Source organism: Amblyraja radiata, chromosome 4 (genome assembly GCF_010909765.2).
Source record: "Amblyraja radiata isolate CabotCenter1 chromosome 4, sAmbRad1.1.pri, whole genome shotgun sequence".
Classification (NCBI taxonomy): Eukaryota; Metazoa; Chordata; class Chondrichthyes; order Rajiformes; family Rajidae; genus Amblyraja; species Amblyraja radiata.
In genome coordinates this window covers 23,232,533-23,254,109 of record NC_045959.1, presented here as the reverse complement: position 1 = coordinate 23,254,109, position 21,577 = coordinate 23,232,533, and the positions used below count along the sequence as shown (strand labels likewise).

At 43.8% G+C, this 21,577-nt stretch overlaps 1 protein-coding gene across 1 annotated transcript in view; it reads left to right on the top strand.

Moving 5' to 3' along the window:
* The window catches only part of tshz1 (teashirt zinc finger homeobox 1), a 230,216-nt gene that overhangs the window by 80,152 nt on the left and 128,487 nt on the right, over positions 1-21,577 (top strand). The window contains exon 2 of the mRNA XM_033019072.1: positions 17,146-20,265. Within this exon, the coding sequence (XP_032874963.1) occupies positions 17,146-20,258 (3,113 nt within the window). The 3' untranslated portion in view covers positions 20,259-20,265. The remainder of the gene's footprint in view (positions 1-17,145; positions 20,266-21,577) is intronic.

Below are 21,577 nucleotides of genomic sequence, written 5' to 3'. Positions count from 1 at the left end.
ATCAAACTAATCCCCCTTGTTCCTGAAATAAAAGTACAAAATTCTGTAAATACTCGGCTGGTCAGGTAGCATCCACAGTGAGAGAAGCAGAGTGAACGTTTCAGGTTGTAAACCCCTCATCAGTTCAGAGTAACCTGGAAAGTTCACTGTTTCTCCACAGAGACTGTCTGTCCTGCTGACTGTCTGTCATTTTTCTCTGTTTGCATTTCAGATTCCCAGCATTTGCAATGGTTTAACTTTCAACTCCTTTTGCAGTACTGCTTCATTAAGTCTGACTGTTTTAAAGAGAGAGTTAGATTTAGCTCTTAGGGCTAATGGAATCGAGGGATATGGGGAACAAGCTGGAATGGGTACTGATTTTGGATGATCAGCCATGATCGATGAGCTGAATGGCTTACTCCTGCACCTATTTTCTATGTTTTTATGATTCTATGTCTTCACCTTTATTTGTGTAAAAGTGTAGACACAGAGATGATGTTTCCATTCATATAACCATATAATAACCATATAACAATTACAGCACGGAAAACAGGCCATCTCGGCCCTTCAAGTCCGTGACGAACACTTATTTTCCCCTAGTCCCATCTACCTGCACTGAGACCATAACCCTCCATTCCTTTCCCATCCATATACCTATCCAATTTATTTTTAAATGATAAAATCGAACCTGCCGCCACCACTTCCACTGGAAGCTCATTCCACACAGCTACCACTCTCTGAGTAAAGAAGTTCCCCCTCATGTTACCCCTAAACTTCTGTCCCTTAATTCTCAAGTCAAATACAAATTCTCAAGTATGAGACAAGTCTAGAACTTGTTGCCATGAATATACTGTAATTGAATTGAATTGAATTGAATTGAATTGAGATGGTCACCGCTATATCCAAATAAGAATTCAGTGGAAATCTCAAAAATAGGGTGAAGGGACGGCATGGAACTTGCTTCCAGACAGTGGGGTTGATGTAGACAGCGGAGATGTGTTTACGTGGAAGCTAAATAAATCAATATGGGAAGAAATAAATAGAAAGATCGGGGAAGAGATAAGAGTGAATGAGGTATGTTTGGAATATAAGCACTAGTATGGTAGTACATAATCCAAATAGTGGTCTTTGGATCTCACTGTTGGTTATGAGAGCAATAAGAGTGTTGAGCCAAACACAAAGTGCTGGAGGATCTCAATGGTTCAAGCAGCATCTGTGGAGGGAATTGACAGGTGATGTTTTAGGCTGGGACCCTTTATCAGATTGATGTTAGTCAATAGTCTGCCAACAATAATGGAGACAGACAGATTGAGAAAGAGGGAAGAGGTACTTAACATTCCAGCATCGTCATTTCCTTGTGTCTCCATTTCTAATAACTTTATTTTTTTCTTTGAAAGATGTAAGGTGAGGTGAATTCTGTGGTAAATCTCTGCGAGAGGAATTCATAATTGTCAATGTGGGGGTTAACAATAGTGCTGTGAAAACTTATCCTCTTCATCCCAACTTCCTTCCGGGCTTGGCTGTAGCATAGACAGGATACAGCTGTAATATGAAGTTGTAATGTCACATCTTCCACTCAGTTAAAATGAAGAGCAAGCCCACATGATTTAATTCTCATGGATGCCTGATCAAATATCAACACCCACATAACACAAAGCACTGGCTTGGCAATTCTCATGTGGATCTGCCCACGATAAATGAGCTAATTGAGGAGGCACTTATCTGTAGTTGCGTAAATAATTATGCAACTTTCCAACAATGATGAGTACTTGGATGTAGAGGGTTGGAAGACATCCCAAGGTGTTTTGCAGGAACTTCATAACAACATTTGAAACCATAAAGGAAGCTATCTGGGGCAGGTGATTAAACGTTAGGCTAAAGAGCCAGGGTTGAAGAATTTCTAGGGAGGGAAAAAGAGAGATGATTTAGAGAGGACATTTCCGAGTTTGGAGCTTTGGTGGGTTTTGACACAGTCAGTGCTGGTGTAGTGAAGGAAATCCAAAGCGAACTGGTGGGATTCTGGAATGGGCTGCCAGGGGTGGTGGTGGAGACAGATACGACAGTGACTTTTAACAGACTTTTGGACAGGCACATGTATATGCAGGGAATGAAGGGTTTTGGATCACACACTGCCATAGGAGATTAGCTTAACTTTGCATTATGTTCAGGGGAAACATTATGGGCTGCAGGGCCTGTTCCTGTGCTGTACTGTTCTATGTTAGGAGGCCAGAACTAGAGGAGAGCAGAGATGGATATACGGTTGGGGTAGTTTGTAGGAGGAGGCTTGGACGGTACTTTCCCTTTTAACCAGGAGGGATGGAACTTCAGCTGGGTTCAGTTTCACACTGTGGAGAAAAGTGTTCTTCTTCTTCTTGCGTTTGGGGTAGCAGAAGTCTGCAGCAGGGTGATGCCATCCGGTGCGACATCCGTAGGTGCCTGCCCTAAAAAGGACGTATGCTCCGGGTTGGCGTCAAGCTGCGGCGACTGAGATTGCATTTCTGCTGCTGTCTCGGTTGTCGTTCGCCTGACTCAGGGCTCGCCACGGGGAGGCCGACAACAGGAGCCCCAAAGAGTTGCACACCTCTATCTCATTTGGGTTTATCGACGTAACTTAAAATTATTTGAAGCTAAGAATTAATTGTTAGTAGCCAGTAAGCAAAATGTTGTCGCCTAGATTTTGATGGGTAGCAATTTGATCTTTGAATTCGATGGCTGTGGGTTCAAATTTTACTCCTGAGATTTGGGTATGGATTCTAGATAGATGTTCCAATGCAGCTGGGGGAGAACTGCATTGTTGGAGGTGCTGTCCTCAGAGAAGACATGGGACTCCACATTGACGGAGGTCTCAGATGAATGCAAATGATGCCAATGCACAGATTGAAAGAGAACCAGACTTGTTAGTTTGAAACTTACAAAACTTGCAAAACTTACAAAATTCTTAAGGGGTTGGACAGGCTAGATGCAGGAAGGTTGTTCCCGATGTTGGGGAAGTCCAGAACAAGGGGTCACAGTTTAAGGATAAAGGGGAAATCTTTTAGGACTGAGATGAGAAAAACATTTATTACACAGAGAGTGGTGAATCTCTGGAATTCTCTGCCACAGAATGTAGTTGAGGTCAGTTCATTGGCTATATTTAAGAGGGAGTTAGATGTGGCCCTTGTGGCTAAAGGGATCAAGGGATATGGAGAGAAAGCAGGTACAGGATACTGAGTTGGATGATCAGCCATGATCATATTGAATGGCAGTGCAGGCTCGAAGGGCCGAATGGCCTACTCCTGCACCTATTTTCTATGTCTATGTTTCTATGAACTATATTATGCTTGATCTGAAAAACAAATAAACCCTGCTGATCAGCTAAGCTGAATTAAACATCGAAAATGCTGTAAACACTCAGCAGGCCAAGCAGCATCTGCGAAGCTACAGAGTTCAGGTCTGAGATCTTTCAGGAATTTGGACAGAGTCTCAGACCTCATTAGATATTTTGGTTTTGTTTTCCACTGATGCTGTTTGACCTGCTAGATCATTTTCTGCTATTATTGTGCTTAACCTAATGCTGCCCCAGCTGCTGAATAAAGGCTTTGGTTGTTTCAGCATCCTGTGAACAGCAAGCTACAGGGCACCAACACCACACTGAAGTGGTTGCTTCATTGTTTTTAAAATGTCTCTGATAATTAAGAACAATTGAGTTTGGTGGAAATAATTTAACAATTTAAAAACTATTATCAATATAAATATTACACAAAAGACATTAAACGTTGGTTAAAAGCAGATATTTACAATGAAATAAATAAATAACATGGCTAAATGCACTTTATGGTGAAGGTTGGTAAGTGTATTCCAAGAATCGGTCTATGCCCAATGCGTCAAATGTTGCAGATGCTAAATTGAAGGGTTATTGTGGACTAACAGGCAATCTGCAGTTATCCAGTGTTGTCCATGGAACCACCAACCAGTTATCATTGTTATCTAGCTAATTATCATGCTGCTATTTATGGGAGCTTGCACTGCACACAATGGCTGCTGCACTCCGTACAATAATACAATAATAGCTGTGCGCCAGTAAGTTCTTCACTGACTGTAAAGTGGGTTGTGATGTTATGCAATGCAAACTCCCACCTCTCTCTCCACACTGACCCACTATCAAATCACAGTGATTCGATATGTTCAGTTTGCACATGAATGAACGAAAACATTGCTGTTGATATTCATTCATATTTTGGTAGGAGCACCACTGTAATGAAAAGAGTGTTATAGGAATGTTCCCTTCCATCACGGCCTGTGAAGAACCATGTTCCATTTGAAGTGATTCTTCTAAAGGGAAACCACACGTGGACATGCTAAATTCCTTTCATTCTCACAAGCCCCAACATTTCCTTTTAAAAAAAGAAAACTAGAGCAGTTTTTTGTTAACGAATCATTTTAAATTCAGTGGAGCAATCCTCTTGAATTTGTCTAAATATCTCTACTCGCATATGCATGTTGCAGATGACAAAAAGAAACTCGTTTTTAAAATACCTCCTTTGTTTTAAGTCGGTTTCCTTCTGCCTTATTAAAATCTCCTTTAAAAATCACAAATGCAAGTGTTGTTTCTCTGCAAGTATTGAAGTGGAAAAGAGCATCTGTAGGTACCTTCTAGCCATCTTCCCCATGGGCAGAATATCAAATGAAATGGTGATCAAATGCACACTTATAGTAAAAAGAAGAGAGGAAAAGTCTATTTGGTTCTGTCAAGGTGAGTTGAAACTGACACAAACCTTCATTCTCTTTGTCTACACCAGGTTTGATTCCTGCTGGACATTTGGTTTTATTATGTAATAAATAATCTTTTTTTCCCCCCTCCCTGCCCATCACACAGTGGGCAATACAAGAAAGTGATACTGATTCTGGCTGATGGATTATAAATCATTTGAGATGTAATTGCACGATAATTTGAAATTTTAACAGTTTGCATTTTGCAGTTGGGATCGTTTTGCAGACTTGCAGTTTTTTTTTAACGACCATCTTGCATTTTATTAGTGGCTTGTTGAGACATCTATCACACCGTTCCTCTCCTGTTAGCAGTGGACATGTTACTGCATTAAGGAGAGTTGCACCATTGACGCCCGCATTAGCTGGTCCAAAAAAGATAGCTGTATTTTCATTGACACTCAATGCATTACCATAATTGGCTTTTCTACATGATAGGGCAGAGGAAATAATAATGTCATTTTATTTACAGCCAGAGTGTCCCTTTATGAGACTTCTCCAAGTTTCTGCCGTGCTGTGTAGGTCAAATGACATCTTTTGATCACTGCTGTCTAAAGATATCAACGCTGAGTGGCAAGTAATGGAGAACCAATGACAAACCAAATCTGGCAAAGAAATAAGATTGCCAGTTTCCTATTAAACAGCCTGCTAAACAGCGTAGCATCACTGTGTCTGCTATGAACCTACCCTGACCACCTAAATCAGTGGAGTGAAAGGAGACTGAATTGAACATTAGCGCTGCAAATGACTGCAATGATTGCCACTGCCCGCCCACACATATTCCATCCCCATCTCCTCGTCCCACTTCTCCCTCTCCCCCCAACAAAAAAAAAATAAGCCAGCAAACAGTGAGTTATTGTTACCCGCTTCTTATCCGATTTGATTTTCATTCTGCCTGGCGCTGATTTTCTGATCTGGTTTATTTAGGGTTTGACATCAGCCAAATGGTGCAGTGGGATATCTCTGACAGATATTCTTATCGATTTAACAACTTGCGCATCGGAGAGAATGCTATTTCCTTCACACGCTTCTGCATGTCGGATATGCTCCTTCTTGATCTGTGAATTAAAAGAAATGTACATTTATGTCTTCACTAAATGTGATGGACCTGCGAGCTCTGAAGCTATCCCATGACATTTTAGTCCAGAAATTCACGCAACAATCTGATTTGTTCTTTTCTGCTCATAAGGAAACCTCAGGCTCATTTTTTTCTCCTTTGTGTGTTAGTGTAGATTTTCATTTGCTGATGTGTCCCCCTCTCTATTACTGCTAGTTCCCTCCTGTTTTTATACACCTTGCCATCAGTGATGATGAAAATAGATCCTGAAATGCCTGCTGTGTTGAGTTGGAATCGCTGTGAGCCCCAAGGCTTTGCCAGACCAATCTCTTGTGCCCTCAATAACAGACCCATCTTGCTCTCCGCAACAGTGTCAACTGTCTAGGTGAGCTAGGTCTGTGAGTACGTGAAGTGACAATGTGCTTGGAGGGGTTGCCGCCTCTACGTTCGTGTGTGGCCTGACCCATCTCCTGGAGGTAACCTATCTGACAAAAGAATGATTTTTCTTAGAGCATCGAATTTTTTAAAATAATATCCGACTAGATTCCTATTATTGCAATCTATTTAGTCATTAGAATTAGGTATAGTACTTGTGATGCAGTGTAGAATTAACTTAGAACAATGCAGCACAAGGGGAAGTCAGTCAACCCATTATGCCTGTACCAATTTTCTGAAGATTCTCTCCATTTTGTCCCATTCTTCTTTCCTCATTGGGCTCTGATTCATGTATTTTTTCCAAATTCCCACTGCTTTCATGCTCATTTCAGGCAGTGCATTGCACAACATAACACCACAACATTGTGACAAGACCTCACGGGCTTTTATGCCAATGGACTTTATTTTGGGGATTCCTGTTTGTGAACATTACAATGAATGACAACTGGCATGAGTTCCAAATGCTTCTTTCAATTTCTCCAATCTATAAGGTTGTTGAACACCCCATCAACCCAATCTAATTAGACATAAACGTCTTAAGATGTCGCCAAAGCTTCCTTTGCTCCTTCATGGCAACAGTGACAATCTCAGAAAGTATTAGCTAACTGGAATCTAGGGATAGAAATGACTCTATAAGGAGGCCACCTGGGCACATTTACTCGTGCTGGTTCTTGAACCTCATTGACTGCTCCCCATTCCCTGCCCTTCCTCCAAAGTCCAATTAATGTCTGTTTCTCAGTTAATTATCTAATTTTATAGGAAAGGGTCCAGAAAAGATTTACGAGGATGTTGCCAGGACTAGAAGGCCTGAGCTATAGGGAGAGGTTGAGAAGGCTGGGACTCAATTCCTTGGAGTGCAGGAGGATGAGGGGTGATCTTATAGAAGTGGATACAATCATGAGAGGAATAGATCGGATGGATGGTGGATGCACACTCTTGCCTAGCATAGGTGAATCGAGGATCAGAGGACATAGGTTTAAGGTGAAGGGGAAAAGATTTAATAGGAATCCGAGGGGTAACTTTTTCACACAAAGGGTGGTGGGTGTATGGAACAAACTGCCAGAGTAGGTAGTTGTGGCTGGGACTATCCCAACATTTAAGAAACAGTTAGACAGATAAGTAAAGGGCGCATCTCTTGAAGGGTGAAAACAAATGGGTTAAGGCTGTTGGAGGCACACAATGTCTTTATCTCTGTTATGTGTTGTTAATAGCAGGCTTGTGGGATATCCCCAGCATAGCACATAGAGCAGTACAGCATAGAACGGGTCCGATGGCCAACAATGTTTGTGCCATGCTTGATGCCAATTTAAACTGATCTCATCAGCCTGTATATGATCCATATCCCTCTATTCCTTGCACTTCCATGTACCTATCTGAAAGCCTCGTATCTGCCTCCACCACCACCCCTGGCAATGCGTTCCAGGCCCCCAGCAGGCCAGACTATAATAGGTAAAATGGAAAAACTGAGTCAAAGTCATGGATAGATGATTGATGGAAATAGCCAGTTCTCATACTGACATAAAGAAAGAGTGCTACTGTATATAAAGTTGGGGAAATCGGTATTCAGTCTGGTAGACTGTAGTGTGTCCGAATCAAAGACATGTTGTTGCTCAAACACGCGTGGAGGCCACAGACATAGAGGTCAGACTGGGACGGGGATGGAGAATTTTAATCCTCTGCTCCACTCCCTCTGAAGAATGTTAATTTTCAATCCCGCTCCCATTCTTAGCCTAGCTGTCTGTAGCCTCCTGTACCGTTGGAACAAGCCCAAAGGCAAACTTGAGAAAAGGCACCTCATCTTCTGCCTGTGTATATTCCAGTCTTCCTGATGCTTCAATGTTAAGTTCCAACTAAACCCACTTCCTCCACCTTAAGAGGTGGTGTATTCTAGATCACAACAACTCACGGCATCAAATAAATTCTCCTCTTGTTTCTGGATCTCTTGTGAATTAACAACTTACCTGTAAAAAAAAATCAACAAATTTGCTTCTGTCTTCTTCTGAAGAGTGAAGAGGCTGCATTTATTTAATTTGAAAGCTGAGATGAGAGGTCAAGTTTGGTTGTACAGGCATACACAGGGAGGCAGCAAGTGGTTGGGTCACACCGGTAATTATTAAGGGCATTATTAAGTGCATGTATGCTTGCATGCATATATATTTCATGCAATTTAACATGCTGCTTTGTGGATGTGCTCCGGGGGTGCTGAGTACCTAGTAAGCTGGAAGATAAAAATATCAAGTCAGTTGAGAAGGAGATAACTCCATCATTAAAAACAGAACATTACAGGTGAAAGGGGGATATGTGGTTCAGGATAGGTGAAAGTGATTGGGGTAAAACACTTTGAATAAATATTATAAAATCAGCTCATCTTCAGAACATCTCCTTACCCTTTAATAACATCCACTGAATATGATTTTTAATTCGATAAATTAATTGTTCCTTGCAAGAAGCATGCATTAATTTGATATGTGGGCAGCGTATTGTAATACACAGCAAGGTTAGGGAACTGATTTGCACCAGGGAACTGTTTGAAATCATGTAAAGGATTTACATTGTGTAAGCAACGTGCCCCATGGTGAAGTTCATTGCTTATTAGGTTTCTAGCTCACAGACCTGCTTACTGAGGGATTTGTGTTAAAAATGCGGCACAGAGCATAAATTGCTGCCTTACAGCGCCAGAGACCGGGCTTGATCCTGGCCTCGGATGCTGTCCTTACGTGGTTAGTACATCTCAGATTCAGATTCAGATTCAAACTTTATTGTCATTGTGCAGTGTGCTGTACAGAGACAACGAAATACATCTCCCTGTGACCATGTGGTTTTCTCTGGTTGCTCTGGTTCCCTCCCACAACGCAGAGACGTGCAGGGTTGTAGGTTAATTGGCTACTGTCAATTGCCGCTCGTGTGTAGGATAGAACTAGCGTACGGATTCTACACTCGGTAGGACTCTAAAGAGACCATGAGCCAAACTGTTGACATGCGTGATGTACCTTGTGGCTCGCTGTTCTTGATATAACTGCTGATGCCTCCGTTATTTGGTGATGCAAAGCAAGGAGAGAGTTGAGATGGCTTTGAAGAGCATCACCAATGATAGTGGGGGTGGAAACACCTCAAGTAAATGACATTAATGTCTGTAAATCCTCCTCTTGAAAATCAGTAAATAGTCACTGCCATCAGTGCAAAACAACATTGCAATACAAACTCAACCTCCAGCATCTACAGCTCGGCAGATCTTTTCCATTTGAACCCCTGTCCGATCCCCACTCGAGATCTATAGTCCTCTGAAAGTTCATAAGGAGGTGGGACCTTTGAATCTTTATCAGCATTAATACTTAATCGATTATGGCAGATGAAAAATAATCTTCTTTCATCTTTTGCACTTACATTTCACCAATTTTTAAAAATGTTTGTGGTAATGTTAAAATTCAGTTTGCTGGTGTCAATATAGGCATAATGTAAGCTAGAAAAAAGAAGGGTATTAAATTGAATTGAATTGAATAAGTTTATTGGCCAAGTATACTCACATACAAGGAATTTGCTTTGGTGCTCTGCTCGCAAGTGACAACATGACATACAGTGACAATTAAGAATGACACATAAAACATTAAACATTAATAATAAAACATTATCGATTAAACATGTGAATTAAATAAAAGACCCGAGTAAAAGGAGGCTACAGATTTTTGGTTATTGAGTAGAGCTACTCCTCGTGGAAAAAAGCTGTTTTATGTCTGGCTGTGGCGGCTTTAGCAGTCCGGAGCTCATATATTGTGTAGCTCATATATTTAAATAGCACCCCATGATGACCCGCATGTTTAAGCTAATAAAACACTTTTGAATGCAGTGACTGACACAATGCAGAAAATGCAACAATGTTTTTGGCGCTGCCACAAGCAATAATGCAGAACTGACGAGATAATCTTTACTTTTCTAATGTTTAAGAAGGAACGGCAGATGCTGGAAAATCGAAGGTAGACAAAAATGCTGGAGAAACTCAGCGGGTGAGGCAGCATCTATTGAGCGAAGGAAATAAGCTACGTTTCGGGTCGAGACCCTTCTTCAGACTGATGTGAGGGTGGGAGAGGGGGGGGCGGGGGGGTGGGAAGAAGAAAGGAAGAGGCGGAGACAGTGGGCTGAGGGAGAGCTGAGAAGGGGAGGAGAAAGCAGGGACTGCCTGAAATTAGAGAAGTCAATGTTCATACCGCTGGGGTGTAAACTGCCCAAGTGAAATATGAGGTGCTGTTCCTCCAATTTACGGTGGTCCTCACTCTGGCCATGGAGGAGGCCCAGGACAGAAAGGTCGGATTCGGAATGGGAGGAGCATAGGCTTGGCGATCGCTTTGCCCAACACCTCCGCTCGGTTCGCATTAACCTACCTGATCTCCCGGTGACTTAGCACTTCAACTCCCCCTCCCATACCGAATCCCACCCTGCTTTCTCCTCCCCTTCTCAGCCCACTGTCTTTGCCTCTTCCTTTCTTCTTCGCGCCCCCCCCACCCTCACATCAGTCTGAAGAAGGTTCTCGACCCAAAACGTTGCCTATTTCCTTCGCTCCATAGTTGCTGCCTCACCCGCTGGGTTTTTCCAGCATATTTGTCTACCTTTACTTTTCTAATGTTGATTGTGTTATCTACACTGGCCAAGGTGATGAGGAAAAAAGAAATACTTATCTTTCCTCAAAATAGTTTCAAGCTATCTATTACATTCCTAATTCCCCACTGCCCGCCTCTCGCCCCCCTCCCCCGCTTCCCGCGCTCCAAAGAACGCTAGGCCTTGAAAGTTAGATATCAGGTGAAGTGGGAGTGAAGTGTCTCTAACCTGATGGTTTGTTAAAGCAGGAATGTTATAGCAAGTGGTTTATTATTAATATAGTTACTTGTGTAGCTCATTCACTAGTATTGTTTCACCAGATCTGTGTACTCTTTAAAACATTTAAATTATAGATACAGTATGGAAACAGGCCCTTCGGCCCAACGAGTCCATGTTGATCATTGATCGCCTGTTCACATTAGATACCCCACTTCACATTGGGAGCAATTTGCAGGGCCAGTTCACCTATAAACCTATTAAATGTCTTTGGGATGTAGGAGGAAACCGGAGCAGCTGGAGGAAACCCACGCAGTCACAGAGAGAATGTGCAAACTCCACACAAACAGCACCCGAGGTCAGGATCGAACCCTGGTCTTTGGCGCTGTGAGGCAGCAGCTCTACCACTGAGCCACTGCACTTTTAAACTTTTTGACAAATCACTTTTGGAAACCAGTGATCCAAATCTTTAAACTCTACGCTTTTACCTGAAACCAATCAACACTTGTGATTTTTTCCCCCAAAACCATTTTAAGAAATGTTCCCTTAAATTGTCCCTAAACGGTAGTCAGCTGGTATCAACCCTGATCCAAGAACTGATAAATAGTGCTGCTCTGCCATTATCTGTCACCACAATCAACATCTCACCTCCTGTTCTCACTAGACTTTTCAAAATGCATCAGCTTACATTTTTCACGATTAAGTACCATCTGCCATTTCATTGCTAACCTTACCAGCTCATCAGTATGAAAGGGATAAAAGACAGTGGCTGATGTTGAAGTTTTTCCTATATTTAGAAGATGTTCTTTCCCAACCTCGCTCCAGAAAATTTTCAATTCACATTGGTTTAAGTTCAGCGATTGTATCTAATGATAGTAGATAAGTTTGGGTTTAGGTTTATTATTGTCACATGTACTGGGGTACAGTGAAGAATTTTATTTTGCTGGCTGTCCAAACCTCTAGGAAGCCGCATGTATAGAGTCTCCATGCTCTGGCACCATCTTTAGGGGAACTCCGCAGCTGAATGGTCTGCTTCTTTCGGGGGTTGCTACATCAGTTATAGAAATGGTTGACATGAGCCTGCAGATGCTGGAATCTGGTGAAAAAATCAAACTGCTGGAAGAAATCTGAGGATCAGGCAGTATCTGTCTGACGACATTTCAGGTCAGGACCCTTCTTCATACTTGAGCCTTGAGTATGAATAAATGTCCCAACCTGAAACGTCACCAGTCCATTTCCCTCCACAGATGCTAGTTGAGTCAACTTACTGAGTTCCTCCGGCAGATTGTTTTTTTTGCTATAGAAATGGTTTCTGTTTTTGTTCAGAGTCGAAGATGAAAGATAGTGATTTAAACAAAATTTAAATTTATATTCGTGATAGGGAGTTGGCATTTCTTCAACATTGCAGTGCATGTATTTAGCATCTTTAAAGTACCAAAACACTCAGAGGTAGTGGCACAAGAGCATTATCAAACAAAAAATGATTCCATGGCACCTCCGCTCGGTCCGCATTAACCAACCTGACCTCCCGGTGGCTCAGCACTCCAACTCCCCCTCCCATTCCGTATCCGACCTCTCTGTCCTGGGTCTCCTCCATGGCCAGAGCGAGCAACACCAGAAATTGGAGGAACAGCACCTCATATTCCGCTTGGGCAGTCTGCATCCTGGTGGCATGAACATTGAATTCTCCCAATTTTGTTAGCCCTTGCTGTCTCCTCCCCTTCCTATCTCTCCCTCAGCACTCGGGCTCCTCCTCCTCCTTTTTCCTTTCTTCTCCCCTCCCCCCTCCACCCCCCCCCCCCACCCCCCATCAGTCTGAAGAAGGGGTTTGGCCCAAAACATTGCCTATTTCCTTCGCTCCATAGATGCTGCTGCACCCGTTGAGTTTCTTCAGCATTTTTGTGTACCTTCGATTTTCCAGCATCTGCAGTTCCTTCTTAAACACATAGGTAGCAAACAGGTTCTGCTTTATATAAATGTCAAAGAGTGTGTTTTAGCACATTAATTGGCTGCTGTAAAATGTGCTTGGTATGTAGGGGAGTTGATGAGAAAGCGGGATAATATAGAACTGGAGTGAATGAGTGACGGATGGTTGGGTGTGGACTCGGTGGGCCGAAGAGCCTATTTCTAGGCTATGTCATTCTATGTCTATGTCCTTCAGTCAATTTTGTCTATAAGGCAGAATATACACAAAAATCGCCCAATACGGTAACCATACCTCTGCATCACTGCAATGAATGACATCAAAAGCATATACGACTGATAGAAAAAAACAATTACTAAAAATAGAGAGAGAGTGAGGAAACTAGTTTTGTTGCTTGTAGTAATTAATGTGTGTACATACATCAAACTTTTGATTTGATAAAAGATGAAAGGTAGATTGTATGTACGGGTATCTTTAAATCAGGGTTCATAATCGAGGGATAGCCTGTATCTAAGTAGACATGAGAGAAAATGGGGAAAAAAACATGCAAAGGCAGAAATTTTAAGGCTGGTCTTAAAGATGAGTAGGGAGATGGAGACATCTAGAGAGAGAATTCCAGAGCTTCAGATCCCAGGCACAGTGGCTCCTAATGAATCATATAGAATCTAGAATTATATAGAAACTAAGGGATCATACAGAAGAGAGAACTTTCAGAAGAGTTTACGGAAGAGTTTAGGTCATGAAATTATTTGAAAACAAGCACAAGAACATCGTAATCATGATATTATTCAAGTGGAAACCAATGTAAGTCATCGGGTAAAGAAGTTATAGGTAAATGGGACCTTATGGGAGGTAGGAAATGGACAGCAGGACTTCTGTTTACCTTAAGCATATGCGATCATGAAAGGCCAATGTGAATGTGAGGTTATCCATTTGGTGGCAAAACAGGAAAGCAGACTATTATCTAAATGGTGGCCGACTAGGAAAAGGGGAGATGCAGCGAGACCTGGGTGTCATGGTACACCAGTCATTGAAAGTAGGCATGCAGGTGCAGCAGGCAGTGAAGAAAGCGAATGGTATGTTAGCTTTCATAGCAAAAGGATTTGAGTATAGGAGCAGGGAGGTTCTACTGCAGTTGTACAGGGTCTTGGTGAGACCACACCTGGAGTATTGCGTACAGTTTTGGTCTCCAAATCTGAGGAAGGACATTATTGCCCTAGAGGGAGTGCAGAGAAGGTTCACCAGACTGATTCCTGGGATGTCAGGACTGTCTTATGAAGAAAGACTGGATAGACTTGGTTTATACTCTCTAGAATTTAGGAGATTGAGAGGGGATCTTATAGAAACTTATAAAATTCTTAAGAGGTTGGACAGGCTAGATGCAGGAAGATTGTTCCCGATGTTGGGGAAGTCCAGGACAAGGCGTCACAGCTTAAGGATAAGGGGGAAATCCTTTAAAACCGAGATGAGAAGAACTTTTTTCACACAGAGAGTGGTGAATCTCTGGAACTCTCTGCCACAGAGGATAGTCGAGGCCAGTTCATTGGCTATATTTAAGAGGGAGTTAGATGTGGCCCTTGTGGCTAAGGGGATCAGAGGGTATGGAGAGAAGGCAGGTACGGGATACTGAGTTGGATGATCAGCCATGATCATATTGAATGGCGATGCAGACTCGAAGGGCCGAATGGCCTACTCCTGCACCTAATTTCTATGTTTCTATGTTTCTATATATATAATACTGATGCAATAAATATACTTGATGATTATCTGTTCCTTCCATAAGAGATTCACTTCCCTTGACTGTAATACATCTTGATATGCTGTTGTTTACTACTAATTCAATATTCATTCGTTACAATCTTTTTCTGTTGCATATAATGTGAATCGTCTTAGCATCTATTGTTTGTGTCATTTAATTGGGAATTTTAAATAAAAAATACCCCTAGAGGATAATATTCCTTTAAATAGTTTTTGCTTGATTACTTTAATTCTTTTGCACTTCATGTTCAATCTTGCTTTTTTTGTGGGTCGTTTCAGTTGTAAGACTTCAATTTTGTTATTTTTTTTCATGAAGCAATCCTAACATTGTGGCAAACAAACCCATATTAGGTGCATCTTTCTATTGAAGCATAATGCAGCTGTAAGCAAGAACACATTTATATCAATGATCCACTATAAACAATCTGTTTTAATTAGACACTGCCACATCTCAGTGGTTTTTGAAGGCAACACATTTGACTAATCTTCACTAGGAATGTTTTGTGGACTAAAGTTATGATTTGAGAAAATGAAATATAGGAAAGTGATTTAAAAAAAAAATCAGTCACCTCCCATTGCAAAGTTGCAAGTTATGTACTATTGCAATGAGAGTAAAATTCTCCAAGTGCTTGTCATGTTTCTGCATTTGCATTTTAGTACACAGAATTGAATGATAATTTTGTAAAGTAAAATAGTGTAATACACGGTATTACTTAACATTAAAAAGAAATTTGGCTCAGCATGAGAGTTCTTAATGGGGTGGAAACACAATCTTCTATTTCCCTGCAGTCCCTCAGGATCGAGGATAATTTGCGTCTACTCTGACTGTGTGGTTCCTAAGCTGGTTGATGAGGGCAGAGTTGGGACTGCAGACTTTTCCACGGGTGGTGCTTCATGGGTAGGGTGGGTCGGTAGTTTGGGATGTGGTGCTCTCCTTACGCCTGTTAAACTGAGTTTCTGTGACCGATGGCCACCTGATCCTCCTTCCATGTGGGGTGCTTGAGACCTTTAGCGTTGGTCCACCTGGTGTTGCTTTGAGGCAAGGGTGATGAAGATCAGAGTGCAGATTATAGCATGGTCAGTACACCAGTCACCCGTACCTGGGACCAGATGGGTGATGGGAACATCTGGAACCAGATGGGTGATGGGAACATCTGTAGCCTCTGGCGCAGACAATGACATTGCTTAATGGGGATTAGTGCCTGGATTAGGGGTATTGTTATGAGGTTGCCTGCTTGTTGCTCTAACAAAACAGTTTTAGTTAATCCATGCTTTTCGGATCTGTACTTGCTAATGTTTAATGATTTATTTCCCTCAATAAAGAAAAAAATATTCTATATTGATCAGTATTCAATTTTACAAAGGCTCATTCACTGATGTATAAATGGCCTGCCTGCACCTGGTCCAAATCCCACCAAACTTTTCTATCCATGTACCCATAAGTGTGTATTTTAAATGTTGTCATTGTACCAGTCTCAACAGGCTAGAAGAATTCAGCGGGTCAGGCAGCATCTGTGGAAGGAGATGGGCGGACGCCATTTTGTATTGGGACCCTTCTTCAGGCAGGAGCCTTGATTCTGAAAAAAAATCCTAGTTGAAATACTGATTGTCCACTTCCTTCCACAGATGCTGCCTGACCCGCTGAGTTCCTTCAACAGCTCTCCTATTTTTGTTGGCATCACATGGAATCTTGCAGCACACGCATTAAAAAAAAGGACCACACATCAAGAAATCATGCCCAGAGATTCACTGTTAAACGGTTATCTAAATTAATGGATTTTTGGCCAGAGGATTTGTACTTGCTAAAGTTTAATGATTTATTTCCCTCGAATCAATAAAGAAAAAAATATTCTATATTGATCAGTATTCAATTTTACAAAGGCTCATTCACTGATGTACAAATGCCCTGACCCACTTAGGAAACCTGAACGGAAACCTCTGGAGACTTTGCGCCCCACCCAAGGTTTCCGTGCGGTTCCCGGAGGTTTTGTCAGTCTCCCTACCTGCTTCCGCTACCTGCAACCTCCGGCAACCACCTGCAACCTCCGGGAACTGCACGGAAACCTTGGGGGGCGCAAAGTCTCCAGAGGTTTCCGTTCAGGTTTCTTAAGTGGGACAGGGGCATAAGTCGAATAGAGTTATAGAGTATTGCATATTTTTGAGTATAATTATGATGGGCAGGCAGATAAGAGTTTGTCTTGGCATCAAGTTCGGCTCGGACATTGGGATGAGGGGTCTTTTCATGTGGTGTGATGTTCTATGTACTATGTTCTACAAATGATTCAGATGGGATGTAGATTCAATGGGAGGTGCCCTGTGCATCGGCAGGCATTGGTTAGCTTCCTGCTGATCCACAATGCTTGATTTTTTTCAACACATTGTGTTTCCTCAGCCTGCCAACTCTGTGTAACATTGTCCTTATTTGTCCTTCCTTTGGCAGCGTATGTTCCTGAAGAAGAGCTGAAGGCAGCCGAACTTGACGAAGACCTTCCGGAGAAGGAACTGCCTCCGGAGGGCGACCTGGACCACGAGTTCCAATGCCCCGAAGAGGACGAGGAGATCAAAGAGGAAGCCAGCTACCAGAACTCGCCGGCCAGCACGCCGGTACACCCGGACCCAGGTTACAGGTCTCCCGCCAGCGACACCAGCGACCCGCTGGCTGATCTGCGGAGCATCTCCTCCAAGGAAGGGCAGGAGAGGGATGAAGGGGTGCCAGGTGAAGATGTCCTGCAGGCTTCACGGGACAGCTTGGCCCAGATGAAGGCGGCCTATTCCAACCTCCTGAGCAGCTCCTACTGGACCAGCCTGGGCCTGAACCTGAAGAGCCCCAATCAGGCCAGCGGCAGCGGCAGCAGCAACGGCAGCAGCCACAATGGCAATGGCGGGGGTTTAGGCTACGACTGGCACCAGGCCGCCTTGGCTAAGACGCTCCAGCAGACGTCGTACGGGATCATCCCCGAGCCCAGCCTCTTCAGCACGGTGCAGCTTTACCGGCAGCAGAACAAGCTGTTCGGCTCCGTCTTCACCGGGGCCAGTAAGTTCCGCTGCAAGGACTGCAGCTCGGCCTATGACACCCTGGTCGACCTCACCGTGCACATGAACGAGACCGGCCACTACCGCGACGACAACCGCGACCGGGACTCCGACAACCCCCGCAAGTGGTCCAAGCCCAGGAAGCGCTCCCTCATGGAGATGGAGGGCAAGGAGGATGCCCAGAAGGTCCTGAAGTGCATGTACTGTGGACACTCCTTTGAGTCATTGCAGGACCTCAGCGTCCACATGATCAAGACCAAGCACTACCAGAAAGTGCCTCTGAAGGAGCCCGTGCCAGCCCTGGCGTCCAAGCTCCTGCCCCCCAACAAGAGACGGGCGCAGCAGGAACCTCAGCCCTGCTCCCCGGAATCTGCTTCCAACCACTCGGGCCTACCTGCTAGAGAGTCGTCCTCGGGCCAGAGAGCGGCCAACCCTTACGTGACTCCCAACAATCGCTACGGCTACCAGAATGGAGCCAGCTACACCTGGCAGTTTGAAGCCCGGAAGGCGCAGATCCTCAAGTGCATGGAGTGCGGGAGCTCGCACGACACCTTGCAGCAGCTGACGGCGCACATGATGGTGACCGGCCACTTCTTGAAGGTCACCAACTCGGCCTCCAAGAAAGGCAAGCAGCTGGTGTTCGACACGGTGGTCGAGGAGAAAATCCAGTCCATTCCCTTGCCCCCATCCGCACCGGCACGGCTCGTGGTCCCCATTGCCCAAGCCAAGCTCGAAACCTCCCCGCCGCCGATGGCCGACGAGAGGAAGGAGCAGGAGGAAGAGCTGGCGGAAGAGGACGAGAAAGAGAGGGAGATAAAGGAGGAGCGGGTGGATCCTGAGGAAAAGTCGAAGTCGACTTCCCAATACCAGTATCTGCGGGAGGAAGATCTGGATGAGAGTCCCAAAGGCGGAATTGATATCCTGAAATCTCTGGAGAACACAGTCACCACCGCCATCAACAAGGCTCAGAATGGTGCCCCCACATGGGGAGGCTATCCTAGCATCCATGCTGCCTATCAGCTCTCTGGATCAATAAGGCCTTTCCATCCAGCAGTGCAGAATGTCCAATCGACTCCATTCTACACTAGCAACTTAAAGCCCCCGTCTGCCGAACATCTTGCCATGGTGGAGCCCTCAGAGTGCCAATCGCCCCCGCCTCTGAAGAGCAACGTCCATGCCATGGAGGAACTAGTAGAGAAGGTCACGGGGAAGATGGCCATCAAGGCTGAAGAAAAGGCGGCGGAGAAAGAGCGGATGGTCACGCCCAGGATCAAGGTGACCGGTGGCTCCTCGTCGCCCAGCGTGCGGGACCCTCCCAGAGCCGACGACAATGACACATCAAAGCATATGTCGAGAGACGGCGACGGCGACGGCCACGAGGTGAAAGTGAAGAAGGAGACCAATTTGGATGGACCGTTCCCAAATGGTAACGAGTGTTTGAGGTCAACAGTCAGCAATGGCTGTAACAGTATGGCAATTATCACTGACCAGTCACCCGAGTCCCCGTTTGTCAATCCACTCAGTGCACTGCAGTCAATCATGAACACACACTTGGGCAAGGCGGCTAAGCCCCTGAGCCCCAGCCTTGACCCCTTGGCCATGCTGTACAAAATCAGCAACAGTGTGCTGGATAAGCCCATCTTCCCTGCCACACAGGCCAAGCAAGCAGATATCGTAGACCGATACTACTACGAGAACAATGATCAGCCCATAGACCTAACCAAATCAAAGAGCAACAAGAAGCTGATTTCCGCCATGACGGAAACAATTCTCTCGTCTTCGCGGGAAAATGCGCTATTAGACATCTCCGACATGGTGAAGAACCTCACAGGGCGGCTGACACCCAAGTCGTCAACCCCTTCGACGGTGTCGGAGAAATCGGAAGCCGACGTCAGCTGCTTCGAGGACACCTTGGATGATATATCTCCGGTACAGAAGAGAAAGGGCAGGCAGTCTAACTGGAATCCCCAACACCTCCTGATGCTGCAAGCCCAGTTCGCGGCTAGTTTACGGGAATCTTCTGAAGGCAAATTCATCATGTCGGACTTAAACCTCCACGAGCGGGTGCACATTTCAAAGTTTACCGGCCTTTCCATGACCACGATAAGCCATTGGCTAGCCAATGTCAAGTATCAGTTGAGAAGGACAGGTGGAACAAAATTCCTGAAGAACTTAGACACAGGTCACCCGGTTTTCTTCTGTAATGATTGTGCCTCCCAGTTTAGGACTCCTGCCGGCTACATAGCTCACCTGGAGATTCATTTAGGATTTTCTATGAAGGACCTCTCCAAGTTATCAGTAGAGCAGCTTCGCGAGCAGCAGGCAGTTGCTAAGGTGATACCAAATAGACCCCTGAACTCAGTTGGGATGTCAGAGGAGGATGTAAACTCGACATTCCAGTGTAAAATGTGCAACAGGACATTTGTAAGCAAACATGCAGTCAAATTGCACCTTAGCAAAACACATGGCAAGTCTCCAGAGGACCATCTGTTGTATGTAACTGAGTTTGAGAAACAATAGTACCCAGGTAAGCCGATACACCTCCATGCACCTACTGCTTTACACAGAGCATGCTGGAAACAATCCAGGATGAGTTTAATGAACGTTTTTCTCTTATGTTCATGAGCTTCTTATCTTTCATTTTGTTGTCAACACTTTCTATCAAATAATCTCAGGCACATAAAAGGAGGAAAGTCAAGCTGATCCCCCATTAAAGGTATATGAAGGTATTAGAGAGGGTCCAGAGGAGATTTATGAGAATGGGTCCTGGAAAGGGGGATGGAGTGGGGAAGTGGTACAGTTTCCTTCAGGGTAGGCTGAATAAAGTGATGAAGGGTAGAGACAGACTGGACAGAGGAATACCATCGGTTGGAGGGATCGAGGCCTAGTAGTCATGGGGATAAAATAAGAGAGAAGAGAATTAAGAGTGACGTGAGGCTAAACTTTTTAAGGCAGCGTATGGATGGGATATGGAATGTATTGGCAGCAGTTGTGGAGGAGGTAGATTTCAATGTGGTCTTCAAGAGGGAAATTGGATGAATATATGGTGGGGGAAAAACTTTACAAGGCTACAAAGAGTGTGGGGGACTAGAGAGTTGCTCCAGTTGAAAGCTGACATAGATAGGCACAATGGCCTCATACTGGGCTTACCCATCTATGGTTCAATGAGAATCATAGCAGCAGTTCCTTTTCTTCCTAGGGGATATTGTGATCAAATGGCCAATTTCAGGTTCTTGTTCCATGTACAGGTATATATTTTATTCCTGTTTCAGGTGAGCACATATTTAAGCTTGACTATAGAGGGCTTGACTTAGATAATACAACGAAATGCAAAAAAAAGCATGTTACAATTAAAATGAGATTACATTTTTGCAACTGTTTTTACATTATTACCCTTGAAACTTTAAACTGGAGTTGTGAACATAATTCCAAAATACCTGCTGTGGTATTGTGAGAGAAAAAATAAAGGTTATATTCAAACTTGTATTTTATACTTAAAGTTGTGTGTTATATTACAAGCTGTTGCGGTACACTTTTTCAAATTAAGTGGCACTTTTGAAAGTTTTTCTTTCAGAGATAGAGTGCAAAAATAGTAATTTCTTTCCGAAAGTTTCTGTTTTCAGTTGTGTAAGCTTAAACTTCTTGTGCTGAATATTAGCCGGAAGCAGAATCCCAGGATATTTTGGGATTGTGTTCTTTGAAAGAATTGTCATACACAGTATTTTGAACGTTTCGGAAGAAATGTCATTTATATCCACAAAAGGGTTGGTGGGAACTGCTGCTGAACATCATAATCTCTGTACTTTGGATTTTGTTGATTGAGGGTAATGGATAATGGG